Source organism: Neovison vison, chromosome 7, assembly GCF_020171115.1.
Source record: "Neovison vison isolate M4711 chromosome 7, ASM_NN_V1, whole genome shotgun sequence".
Classification (NCBI taxonomy): Eukaryota; Metazoa; Chordata; class Mammalia; order Carnivora; family Mustelidae; genus Neogale; species Neogale vison.
Genome location: NC_058097.1, coordinates 151,715,466 through 151,729,390, shown reverse-complemented (window position 1 = coordinate 151,729,390; position 13,925 = coordinate 151,715,466). Strand labels below are relative to the sequence as shown.

The window sequence follows — 13,925 nt, the reverse complement described above, 5'->3', positions numbered from 1 at the left end:
GGAAATCGAAAGTGAAATAGGCAACTTGCCGCCAGCTGGTGAGTACCCTGAAAAGGTAAGTGACTTGCCCCGACCCTAGTGGCCCAGAGACAGGGGGACCTCTTTCCCCTGCCCCAGATCCGACGGGCCCCTTCCATCCCTGCTCACCCCTTAGAGCCTGCAGTCCCAATGGTGCAGCACCCTGAGCCCCAGTCGGGGCCACACCCCAGCCCCTGCCTGAGGGCGCCTGGCTCGGAAAGTGACTTCCAGGCCACCGGGAAGGAGGAGGGGGTGAGGGCTGCCTTCCTACTGGGGCCTGACCACCTTGAGCAGGAGAATGGGGCAGCAACCTAGCCTGGAGCGTGGCCCAGGGACCCCTGTCGACAGTTAACCCTTTGAGGGTGAGAGGGGCAGGATGGTTTCCGGTGTTAGAAACTTAAAACTACATTGAGATACCACCTTACACCAGCTAGAATGGCCAAAATTAGCAAGACAGGAAACAACATGTGTTTGAGGGGATGTGGAGAAAGGGGAACCCTCTTACACTGTTGGTGGGAATGCAAGTTGGTGCAGCCTCTTTGGAGAACAGTGTGGAGATTCCTCAAGAAATTAAAAATAGAACTTCCCTATGACCCTGCCATTGCGCTCCTGGGTATTTACCCCAAAGATACAGATGGAGTGAAAAGAAGGGCCATCTGTACCCCAATGTTTATAGCAGCAATGGCCACGGTAGCCAAACTATGGAAAGAACCAAGATGCCCTTCAACGGACGAATGAATAAGGAAGATGTGGTGCATATACACTATGGAGTATTATGCCTCCATCAGAAAGGATGAATACCCAACTTTTGTAGCAACATGGACGGGACTGGAAGAGATTATGCTAAGTGAAATAAGTCAAGCAGAGAGAGTTAATTATCATATGGTTTCACTTATTTGTGGAGCATAACAAATAGCATGGAGGACATGGGGAGATAGAGAGAATGGAGTTGAGGGAAATTGGAAGGGGAGGGGAACCATGAGAGACTATGGACTCTGAAAAACAATCTGAGGGTTTTGAAGGGGCAAGGGGTGGGAGGTCGGGGTATCAGGTGGTGGGTATTATAGAGGGCATGGATTGCATGGAGCACTGGGTGTGGTGCAAAAATAATGAATACTGTTATGCTGAAAATAAAAAATAAATAAAAAAAAAAAAGAGTTCATGCCCCAGAGGCAATGGAGACAGCTACCAGGTTCCCCCAAGGAAGCGCACTGGTCTACAAGTTTGTGTGTGTGTAGAAACACAAACATATCCACACATGCATACCTACAGGTATAGATACATACAGATAGACATATATAATAAATATATTATGTACATAATCACAGATATGTGATTGCCATTATCATGCATATTAGTGATGTTTGCAGAGCACACAGCACCTTCTCTGGCATAGGGAGTGTGCGTAGTGAACGGCCCCTATCATGATGATGAGCTACTGAGCAGAGGACTGGTGACCAGGGAGGGGAGGGAATGGATAGGAAAAACCTGGGCAGGCACAATGAAGCAAGGATGGCCATGAGGAGAAAAAAGTTGTAAACAGCTTTATCTCTGAAGTTCTCAATAACATTCACAGTCTCTGAGGGGACTCAGTTTTCCCTTCTATCTGACTAGATTAAGTGGATGAGACTAGAGAGGTTCTTATTATTTAAATTACTGTTCTGGTCTTATTCTTACCCCTTCCACTAAACTCGTTCTCATGTTTTCCTTTGGACTGTTTTTTCTCACACAATGCTTATGATCTTCTCATTTCCTTTTCTTCTCTCCCCACCAGGCTACCCCCAGGATCTCTGCATTGCTGCTTTCTAAGAACATTAGCCCTATGGCCTCAGTAGCGCCCTTGGCAATGATGTGGGAGGAGGTTACATGCCCTATCTGCCTGGATCCCATGGTGGAGCCTATGAGCATTGACTGTGGCCACAACTTCTGCCATGAATGCATCTCTGAAGTCGGGAAAGATGGGGGCGGTGTCTGTCCTGTGTGTAAGCACAACTTCTTGCTCCAAAACCTCCGACCCAACTGGCCACTGGCTAACATGGTGGACAACCTCAAACAAATGGCCCAGAGTGCCAAGGAGGACACACAGGGGGACCGATGTAAGGTGCATGGAGAGAAACTGCACCTGTTTTGTGAGGAAGATGGGAAGACCCTTTGCTGGGTGTGTTCCCAGTCCCAGAGACACCGTAACCACCACATGGTTCCTATTGAAGATGCTGCTCAGGAATACCAGGTGAGGCCCTAGCATAGAGGCATGAGCAGGTAAAAGGAATATGGGTCCCTGGAGTTCTTTGTTCCCCAGTGGTGGGCAGGCAGCATCGCCTGTGGAAGTGGAAGTGGAGGGGTTGGGGAAAGATAGGGGGTCTCCCACCTTCCGTATCTAATGTAAGCAGAGAACTGCAAGCTCAGCACAACTTTCTCATTCCCTAGGAGCAGTGAATATACATGGGGAAAATGCTGCAAGAATCACATTTCCTGTGGCCTCCTGTTAATTAGGAATGAGTAGTGCCCCACCCCTGCAGCCCAACAACAGTTTGGTTTCATTTTTTTTTATTATGTTATGTTAGTCCCCATACAGTACATCATTAGTTTTTGATGTAGTGTTCCAAGATTCATTGTTTGCATATAACATGCAATCCTCCATGCAATACATACCCATCACCAGGCCAACCCATCCCCTCACCTCCCTCCCCTCTAAAACCCTCAGTTGGTTTCTTGGAGTCCACAGTCTCATGGTTCATCTTCTCCTCCTCCAATTCCCCCCTTCACTTTTCCCTTCCTTTTCCTAATGACCTCCATACTATTCCTTATGCTCCACAAGTAAATGAAACCATATAATTGAGTTTCTCTGCTTGACTTATTTCACTTAGCGTAATCCTCTCCAGTCCCATTCATATTGATGCAAAAGTTGGGTATTCAACTACCCTTTCTGATGGGTAATATTTCATTATGTATATGGACCACATCTTCGACTGTAGAAGGTCATCTCGGTTCTTTCCACTGTTTGGCTATTGTGAATATTGTTGCTATGAACATTGGGATGCATATGGCCCTTCCTTTCACTACATCTGTATCATTGGGGTAAATACCCAGTAGTGCAATTGCCGGGTCATAGGGTAGCTCATATTTTTAATTTTTTGAGAAACATCCACACTGTTTTCCAAAGCAGCTGTACCAACTTGCATTCCCACCAACAGTGTAAGAGGGTTCCCCTTTCTCCACATCCTCTCCAACATTTGTTGTTTCTTGCCTTGTTAATTTTTGCCATTCTAACTGGCATAAGGTGGTATCTCAATGTGGTTTTGATTTGACTTTCCCTGATGGCTAATGATAATGAACACTTTTTCATGTGTTTGTTAGCCATTTGTATATCCTCATTAGAGAAGTGTCTGTTCATGTCTTCTGCCCACTTTTTGAGTTGATTATCTGTTTTTTAGGGTGTTGAGTTGGAGAAGTTCTTTATAAAACTTGGATATGAGCCCTTGGTCTATAGTGTCATTTGCAAATATCTTCTCCCCTTTCATGGGTTGCCTCTGTTTTGTTGACTCTTTCATTTGCTGTACAGAAGCTTTTTATCTTGATGAAGTCCCAAAAGTTCATTTTCACTTTTTTCCCTTTGCTTTTGGAGACGTGTCCTGAAAGATGCTGCTGTGGCCAATGTCAAAGAAGTTACTGCCTATGTTCTCCTCTAGGATTTTGATGGATTCCTGTCTCACATTGAGATCTTTCATCCATTTTGAGTTTATCTTTCTGTATGGTTTTAGAGAATGGTCCAGTTTATTCTTCTATATATAGCTGTCAATTTTCCCGGCACCATTTATTGAATAGACTTTTTTCCACCGGCTATTTTTTCCTGATTTGTCGCAGATTAGTTGACCGGAGAGTTCAGAGTCCATATCTGGGCTCTCTACTCTGTTCCATTGGTCTATGTGTCTGTTTTTGTGCCAACACCATGCTGACTTAGTGATCAGCTTTGTAATAAAGCTTGAAATCAGGCATTGTGATGCCCCAGCTTTGTTTTTCTCTTTCAACATTTCCTTGGCATTTCGGGGTCTTTTCTGGTTCCATACAAATTTTAGGGTGGGTTGTTCTAGCACTTTGGAAAATACTGATGGTATTTTGACCAGGATGGCGTTGAAAGTATAGATTTCTCTGGGAAGTATAGAAATTTTAACATTGTTTATTCTTTCTATCCATGAGCATGGAATGTTTTTCCATCTTTTTGTATCTTCTTCAGTCTTCCATGAGTATTCTATATTTTTCAAGTAGAGATCCTTTACCTCTTTGGTTAGGTTTATTCCAAGGTATCTTGTGTTTTTCTGTGCTATTGTAAATGTAATCCCTTCTCTATTTCCCTTTCTCCAGCTTCACTGTTAGTGTATAAGAAACTGATTTCTGAGCATTGATCTTCTATCCTGCCACATTACTGAATTGCCGTATGAGTTCTAGTAGTTTGGGGGTGGAGTCTTTTGGGTTCTCCACATAAAGTATCCTGTCATCTGCAAAGACAGAGAGTTTGACTTCTTTGCCAATTAGGTAGATCTTGTTGAGAATCTTGGCATCCACATTCATCAGGGGTATTGGTCTGAAACTCTTTTTGATAGTGTCTTTGCCTGGTTTGGGGATCAAGGTAATAGTGGCTTCATAGAAAGAATCTGGGAGTTTTCCTTCTCTTTCTATTTCTTGAAACAGCTTCAGGAGAATAGGCATTATTTCTTCTTTGAATGTTTGGTGGAATTCCCCAGAGAATCCATCAGGTCCCGGACTCTAGTTTTTTGGGAGGTTTTGTTTTATTTTGTTTTGTTTTGAGATTTTTTGATTTTTTAATCTTTTTATTAACATATAATGTATTATTGCTCCAGGGGTATGGGTCTCTGAATTATCAGGCTTATATATTCCACAGCACTCATCATAGCACATACCCTCCCCAATGCCCATAACCCAGCCACCTTATCCCACCCCCCACCAGCAACCCTCAGTTTGTTTTCTGAGACTAAGAGTCTTTTATGGTTTGTCTCCCTCCCAATCCCATCCTGTTTCATTTTTTTCCCTCCCTATACCCCACGACCCCCTGCCCTGCCCCTCAAATTCTTCATATAAGAGAGATATGATAATTATCTTTCTCTGATTGACTTATTTCACTTAGCATAATACCCTCCTTCCACATCATTGCGAATGGCAAATTTTTAAGGTTTTTGAAGTATTCCATTGTGTGTGTGTGTGTGTGTGTGTGTGTGTGTATCACATCTTCTTTATCCATTCATCTGTTGATAGACATCTAGGCTCTTTCCATAGTTTGGCTATTGTGGACATTACTGCTATAAACATTTGGGTGCATGTGCCCCTTTGGATCACTACATTTGTATCTTTAGGGTAAATAACCAGTAGTGCAACTGCTGGGTCGTGGGGTAGCTCTATCTTCTGGTGGCTCCCTTCCCCTTCTGTTTATCCTCTGATACCAGTCTGTGCACCCTCAACAACTTTGTACTACTCCGCTGCTGATCCTCTGCCCCTGTAGAGATCCAGAAGTGTATAATCTTACAACTCAGGCTTATTTCACAGGTGTTCAGGGTGCTCTGATAGATAACTAGCTCAGTTCAGGGGACCAGCTGAAATAGGTTCTCCTATTCCTCTGCTATCTTCTTGGATGCATTTTTTTAAGAAACAGACTTTTCCCAAAGTCTTCTTATCCACAGAATTCCTATCCCTCTCAGACTGTAGTTTTCCCTCTTTCTCTGCACTCAGGTTTTTCAAAGTACCAGCATGGTCATCTTCATGCCACTCCACCCCACTTCTTGGTCTAATTGGGTGCTAACCTATCTTTCTCTGCAGAAGAAGCTTCAAGTGGCATTAGGGAAACTGAGAAAAGGACAGGAGTTGGCCGAAGAGATGGAAGTGAATATTGCAACAAAGAGAACAGCCTGGAAGGCAAGTGTCACATCCAAAGGGAATCTCTGATCAGAAGCCAGGGCAGAGTCCAGGGTCCTGGTCTCAAGCTCTAACCATGGCTATGCCCATATGTGTGGAGTGATAGTATATCTCACTCTCGAAGAATCAGCTGCCCTCTAGATCTTCCGATAGAGAATAAAAAGGAGAGCGTTCCCGATCAGAAAAATCAAGAGTCTTAGGAGAAGGTGCCAAGAGGAACAAGCCATACCTTAAATTCCCAATCCTTGAGCCTAGTCTTAAAACATGATAGCATGCCTGCCCTTGGTGTCTGGGACAGAGGTTCCCCAATAGAAATATAGAGATCACCAATGACTACACCTGTCAGGAAATGACAAAGGCTGTGAGTAACAGACTTACAGGAATGACCAAGGCAAAACATAGAAAAACCAGTGTGACTGGGTAGGTGCTTGACCTTGTCCAGATCACTGGTCCAAAGTAGAATGGAGAACTAAAGCTTGTTATGCCTCTGTAAGTGGGGTGGGGGGGCCGACAGGGGGCAGGGATTAGAGGAATGGAGGGAACTCATGGCCAATAGAGCCCAGAAAGGGAACATTTGGGATTGGAGAAGGGTAAGTCAAGCTGTGATGACAAAAGGAGTCATCCTGTGTCATCAGGTGACCTTCAGTCACTAATAGGAGATGACAAAGATTATCCCAAGGACTCTCTTTCCTCAGGACTGAGGACAGTGTTGCAAGGGAGGTTGTTGGTGGTGGGGACAGGTGTTACAGTCTCAGGAACTCATGGAGATATGAAGACAGAGCAGCACAGTTGGGTACTGACTGGGTTTTGAAAGAGGCTGTAGAAAGTCTGATACCATGGGCCCATGCAGCTGTGGTTGTAGGGCTGCTACAGTGTGCCCCCGTCCCATAATCCCATCTCTTTCTTAGCCCAGAAGCCTCACCCTTGTACTTCCCCAGCAAAATAGTGTGTACATATGTATGTTCTCAGACCCAGAGTGATGAGTCTACAGGGAATAGAAATAGATATAAGCATCTTCATTCCTGAATCTTCTCTTTCTTCCCACTAACACTAAAGAATCAGGTTGAAACACACAAACTGAGAATTCATGCAGAGTTTGTGCAGCAGAAAAACTTCCTGGCTACAGAGGAGCAGCGGCAACTGCAGAGGCTAGACATGGAGGAGAGGAACCAACTGAGAATCCTGGGGGAGGTGGAGGCCATGCTGGCCCAGAAGAGCCAAGCCCTGCAGGAGCTGGTGATGGAGCTGGAGAGGAGGAGCAGGGGTTCAGCTGTCGAGCTGCTGCAGGTGAGCCGGCCTTCTCCCTGAGGCTCAAGGATGAACTGAAAAATGGGTAGCCTCAGAGAGCTCTGGCATCAGTAAATGAAACTCGGTGTCTGGACTAACCAGAATTCAGACCCATGAGTGGTCTGCTTTCAAGCCATGGAAAGGTCCAACTTAGGAGGGAATTTTCCTTGCAGCAATTTAAAAAAGCAGGCATCCCCATTAGAGCTGCTTTGACACATACCAGGTTCGCGATCCTGAGAAAGTTCCTTAACCTTTCAGAGTGTCAGGTTTCTCCTATGTTAAGTGGACATTATAATATTACATATCTCAAAGGATTTTTGTGAGGATTAAATGAGAGAAACCACAAAAGCTTCTTCATGATGGTTTGGCCATGGGAAAGTTCTTAGACGTAACGGAGAACATGGCACTAGAAATTAAGAGACAGTAGCCCAGCCCCAGCCCTGCCATCGGTTCTCTCCATAATTCTAGGGCAAGTGCTCTTCTTTTCCAAGACCTACTTTCTCCACTTGTGAAACAAGAGGGAGGGAGTGGACTGAATAACGAAGATTCCCCAGATTTTAGTCACGATGTATCATCTTCATACTTCCTGCCATTTCTATGAACTACCCAAATCCTGTTAGCATTGGGTTTTCTTAACATGGTCTCACTCTTTCATTGGAAGAAATTCAGCATAAAAGGAAATTTGTCCTAAGCAATAGTAGTCACAAAATTATGTGTTGATATGTTACTGATTTTTTTGTTGTTGTTTTCATGTCTACAACGGCCATTTCTTAAATAGCACATAGGACACACCTCAGTGTATTCATTCTGTCACAACAATGCAGTGAGGTGGGTTCTGTTATCCCCATTTCATAGATGAGAAAACAGAAGAGCGGAGAGGTTGAGAAACTCAGAGACTAAATAACTAAATAACTAAACAGCTAAATAACTTAACCACTTTAGCCCAAATAGTAAGAGCCATAGCTAAAATTAAAATAAGCATATAACTGTTTAAAAAAAAAAAAAAAAAAACAAACCTCATCCCTGTATGTTCTCTCATCCCCTATATGTTTACCTTGTTATGGGAGACCAGAGTCTAAAAAGTCCCCTCTGCTCTGATGTCCTACAGTTTCCCTCTTCCCAAACTTTTTCAAGGTGTCTGTCAGATGTGGTCATGAAGCCATTCTTTGTTTTTGTTTGTGCAAAAAGGCTGACTGGATTGGCCTGATTTGGCAGACCCTCTTCCACTCTAAAGCTTGCTTCTTCCCACCACTGAACCATGCTTTCTAAACACACTTTTGACTGGGCCTAGGAGGGTGTCAGTTCCTAGTGAAGGGCTCCCAAGGCCTGAAACAGCATGTTCTCAAGTGATGCAATTTCACATACGTGAGAAAGTAGCATTAACTCCAGCATAAAAGCCCTTCCTTCCCAAACAACACAAGCCTGCAAATGAGATGGAGCAGTTTCTGTGCACCCTGACTTGGCCATTCTCACCCTGTGACTGCCTCTGGGCTTTGGCCAAGCTGGGCTACTTGTTCCTTTCCACTTTCCTCCCACTCCTCTACCCACAAGTCTGGGCATTCTCATTTATCTTCCGAATCACAGTCCTTAAACTGGTCATTCTTCCCCTCGCTAGAGGTCACACCCATGCTGGTTACCCCACAAATATCCACACCCTTTCTCCTCCAGGCTGGTGGGAAATATTTCAGGTATTGGCCCAGAGGAACAGGGTAGAGCAATGTCCCATGGGCCTCTGCGGGGAAGGGCATCACCTCACCCACAGAACTGAGGTCTTGAGGTCTCCATGATAAACCAGTGATCCAGAATTCATACTCTTATCTCTTTTCTCCTCAGGAGGTGAAAAATGTCCTGGGAAGGTAAGAGGAGGTTTTCTTTATAAGAGGAGGGGGTGGAAGGAAGCATACATATATACCTGTGGGAAAGGTTTTCAAGTTAGAAAAACATGCACTGATGTTTTCCCCATTCTCCTCCCTATTCTTAAAGATCCAGTCTTCCATAAAATATTTTCTGGTCTGATGCTAATTAATGGACATCTCAGTGAGCTGCCCAAAGTAATTGGACTATAAGAGCTTTACAAAGTGAAGCCCCAACAAACTGGGAAATTCTGTGAAGTTCTAAGTCCACAGCCTCCTAGAACTCTTTCTTTAAAAAGAATCTAGTTGGTTACACATCTCCCAGAAAGAGCCAGGTAGGGAGACCAGCAACATGGAATCTTCCTTATGGAAGTAATTCCATCTGTAGCAGATACCTCGCCTGTAAAATGAAACAGAATGTGCTTGCCTGCTGACCTCAGGCTTGAAAAGGAGATAGAGACTATGCAGTAGCTTCAGGAGCCCATGTAATCAGGAACACCTAGTTAGGAACTAAGTTCTACCACTTTTTGCCTTCCACCCTCAGGGGTCCTAATACAGGTGTTTGTAAATTTGCACCAAAGTGTTATCCACAAGTGAGGTTATAGTATCAGGGTTCAGGAGGGTGAGGCAAGAGTTGGAAACAGAGTCTATAACTGTTTGCCCAGGAGTGAGTCTTGGAACCTGAAGGAGCTGGACATCACCTCCCCAGACCTGAGGAATGTGTGCCTTGTGCCAGGGTTGAAGAGGATGCTGAGGACATGTGGAGGTGAGGCAAGCACCAGGAAAGTGGGACTGGGGAACACAGGGTGTGTTAAGGGTGCAGAATGGGTCCCAGGGTCAGGGAGAGATAGCCAGTCAGGGTAGGTGAGGCAGGGACAGATAGGTGGTTCCTTCTAAAGTCAGGCTGGGGGGTATTTCCTACCGCAGTGAGGCCGTGCTCACCTCTCATCCTTACCTCACACCACAGGCCCAGGGTTCCTGATTCCCCTCCCTCTCCCCGCCTGACTGTGGTCCTCTCTCTGCAGTACACATCACTCTGGATCCGCACACAGCCAATTCGTGGCTCATCCTTTCAGAGGATCGGAGACAAGTAAGGCTCGGAGACAGACGGCAGGAAGTGCCTGAAAATGAGGACAGATTTGACCATTATCCCATGGTCCTGGGTGCCCAGTGCTTTGACTCTGGACAGGTTTACTGGGAGGTAGATGTGACAGGGAAGGAGGCCTGGGACCTGGGTGTTTGTAGAGACTCTGTGCAAAGGAAGGGGCAATTTTTGCTCAGCCCTGAGACAGGCTTCTGGACAATTTGGCTGTGGAACAAACAAAAATATGAGGCTGGCACCTGCATCCAGACTCCCCTCCACCTTCAGGTCCCTCCACGCCAAGTTGGGATTTTCCTGGACTATGAGGCCCGCATTGTCTCCTTCTATAACATCACTGACCACGGCTCCCTCATCTATACCTTCTCTGAATGTGCCTTCACTGGACCTCTACGGCCCTTCTTCAGTACTGGTTTTAATGATGGAGGAAGAAATGCAGCTCCTCTTGTCCTCTGTCCTCTGGAGATGGGGTGATAGGGATCCACTGACCTGTTGTGGCATTCTCTGGACACCAATACCTCTCCTGTTGGTGCCCTTCTCAGCCACTGACCTTCCTCTTTTCCCCAGGAACTCTGAACCACTTTGTCTCTGCAGAGGGTCAGGATACCAGCAAGCCGACTTTGGCAGGGGAGTTCACTGAAAATCTACATCAGCATTCCTAACACTAGATTGCTTTATGATTCCTTCCATGAAATAAACTACTTCTATTTGGCTCAAACCACCTCAATCAACCAAAATTTGTTTCTGCTATCTTATGTTACCCAAGTCTTGTTTTCTCCTCTCTAGCTCTAGCCCTTTGGTCAGATCTCTTATACACCTTGCATGGTTTGCAAAAGGGCTTCCTAAATGCATTGGGCCTTGACATATCCCATTTGATACTTGTTCTTGTATACATATAGGATTACTGTTGTAACATACACACATAAGATCATAAATGGCTCCACACCACCTATAGAAAAACAATCATCCTTTGAAAATAAAGGCTGAATGATGCATGCATTACATTACCACATCACATATCCAGCTCCTGTGCTCCCCTATCCCTACCATGCACTTCCAACCACGTCTTCTTAATGGAGTTGGTCAAAAAGTGTATCAATCTAAATGGAAGGTGGGATAGATTTTTGGTATGTCAAATTGGCTAGGCCATAAGCCCCCAGTTCTTTAATCATTAATCTAAATGTTGCTGTGAAGGCATTTTGTAAATGTTATTAAAGTCCATAATCATGTGACTTTAAGGAGATTTTATTAGGCCTGCCCAACTTGTACGGACCATTAAGTAAAATACCTGAAAAGCAAAGCTTTACTGAAGATGATCCATTTACACCTAGCAGCTTTAGCTCCTGCCAAAGTTATAGCCTGCTGTTTCTGATGCCCTGTCTTGTGGATTTAGGACCTGCCTTGTCTACCCCCACAATTGCATAAGTGAATTCCTTGCAATAAATCTCATCATATTTATCTCCTACTAGTTTCTGCTTCTTTGGTGATGAGAGAGTTTTAAAAGCACCATGATAAAAGATAGTTATATACAAGGGAACCCCATAAGCCTCTCAGCAAACTTTTCAGCAGAAACTTTGTAGGCCAGAAGGGAGTGATATGATAGAGTCAAAGTGCTGAAAGGTGAAAAAAAAAAAAAAATGCAGCCAAGACTATTCTATCCAGCAAGGCTATCATTCAGACTGGATGAGGTAAAGAGATTAGCAGACAAACAAAAGCTAAAGGAGTTCATGAGCACTAAACCAGTCCTACAAGAAATGTTAAAGGGGACTCTGAGTGGAAAGAAAAGACAAGTAAAAGTAGGAAGCATGCTCTAGCTGCCATCTTGCATCCCCACGTGTGTGCACCTAATCTCAGCTGGTCCGCCCGAGACCCCTCTCAGCACCCTAGTCCCCTGTGTGGTCCCACTTCTGCTCGAACAAGATGAAAGAAACTTATGAACCAGGAGAAACTCACCAAACTGCAAGCACAAGTGCGCATTGGTGGGAAAGGAACTGCTCGCCGAAAGAAGAAGGTGGTTCATAGAACGGCTACAGCAGATGATAAAAAAAATACTTCAGTTCTCCTTAAAGAAGTTAGGGGTAAACAATATCTCTCGTATTGAAAAAGTGAATATGTTCACAAACCAAGGAACAGTGATCCACTTTAACAATCCCAAAGTTCAGGCATCGCTGGCATGAACACAGGCCATGCTGAGACAAAGCAGCTGACAGAAATGCTACCCAGTATCTTAAACCAACTTGGTGCAGACAGGTTGACTAGTTTAAGACTGGCTGAAGCTCTGCTCAAATAGTCTCTGCATGGAAAAGCACCACTTGCTACTGGAGCAGATGATGATGATGAAGTTCCAGATCTTGTGGGGAATTTTGACAAAGCTTCCAAGAATGAAGCAAACTGAATTGAGTCAACTTCTGAAAAAGATAAAACTTGAAGAAGTTACTGGGAGCTGCTATTTTATATTCTGACTGCTTTTTAAGATTTTGCTGATGGATCTGATAAAATCTAGATCTCAGATATTTTTAAGCCCAAACCCCTTGGACACTGCAGCTCTTTTCAGTTTTTGCTTATACACAATGCATTCTTTGCAACTAATTAAGCTGAAGAAGCCTGTGAATAAAGTTTGAAACAAGGTTAATAAAGTTCTTTGCCTAGGATACAGTTTTATTTTTTATTTCATTAACACTGATTTATACACAGAAAGCAAAGTTGTTTATAGAAAGCTAAGCATGGCATGTAATATGGCTGGTAATCTTTGATGAAATTTGATTAAAGATTTTAAATGGCCATATAATATTTTTTTAAAAAAAGTCAGAAGCATAAAAGAAGTACGAATGAGTATATCTGTAAAAATCAGTCAAAAGAGTCACAAAAAGATGTAAACTATGACAATATATACCTAAAACATGGGGAGAGAAGAGTTAAATATGGGTTCAATCTTAAGTGATCAACTTAATATAGACTGCTATATGTGGGTGTTATATACAAATTTAGTATATATAACCACAAATCAAAAACCAGTAATAAGCATGCAAAAAAAAAAAAAGAATCCAAGTATATCACTAAAGAAGTTCAGCAAACCATAATAGGGAGAGAAGGATGAGAAAAGAACAACAAAAACAGCCACAAATCTCTATTACAAAGCTGTCATCATCAAGACAGTATGGTACTGGCACAAAACAGAAACGTAGGTCAATGGAACAGAATAGAGAGCCCAGAAATGGATCCTCAATTCTATGGTCAACTAAACTTTGGCAAAGCAGGGAAGAATGTCCAGTGGAAAAAAGACATTCTCTTCAACAAATGGTGTGGGCAAAGTTGGACAGCCACATCCAGAAGAATGAAACTGGATGATTTACTTACACCACACAAAAAAGTATACCCAAAATGGATAAACTACCTCAATGTGAGAAAGGAATCCACCCAAATCCTTGAGGAGAACACAGACAGCAACCTCTTTCTTTGACCTCAGCTGCAGCAACTTCTTCCTAGGAACATTGCCAAAGGCAAGGGAAGCAAGGGCGAAAATGAACTATTGGGACTTCATCAAGATCAAAAGCTTTTGCACAGCAAAGGAAACAGTTAACAAAACCAAAAGACAACTGACAGAATAGGAGAAGATATTCACAAACAACATATCAGATAAAGGGCTAGTATCCAAAATCTATAAAGAGCTTATCAAACTCAATACCCAAAGAACAAATAATCACGAAATGGACAGAGGACATGAACAGATATTTCTACAAAGT

The 13,925-nt window shown here is 43.7% G+C and overlaps 1 protein-coding gene and 1 pseudogene across 1 annotated transcript; both read left to right on the top strand.

Moving 5' to 3' along the window:
• Nucleotides 1-10,913, top strand: TRIM21 (tripartite motif containing 21). Its single transcript, XM_044258672.1, has 7 exons — nucleotides 1-55; nucleotides 1,793-2,248; nucleotides 5,848-5,943; nucleotides 7,000-7,230; nucleotides 9,064-9,086; nucleotides 9,749-9,849; nucleotides 10,109-10,913. Exons 2-7 carry the CDS (start codon nucleotides 1,841-1,843, stop codon nucleotides 10,654-10,656), a joined length of 1,407 nt encoding a protein of 468 aa, XP_044114607.1. The 5' UTR covers nucleotides 1-55; nucleotides 1,793-1,840; the 3' UTR covers nucleotides 10,657-10,913.
• Nucleotides 10,914-11,708: 795 nt separating this feature from the next.
• On the top strand, nucleotides 11,709-12,825 carry LOC122912646 (annotated as a pseudogene).
• Nucleotides 12,826-13,925: the final 1,100 nt, after the last annotated feature.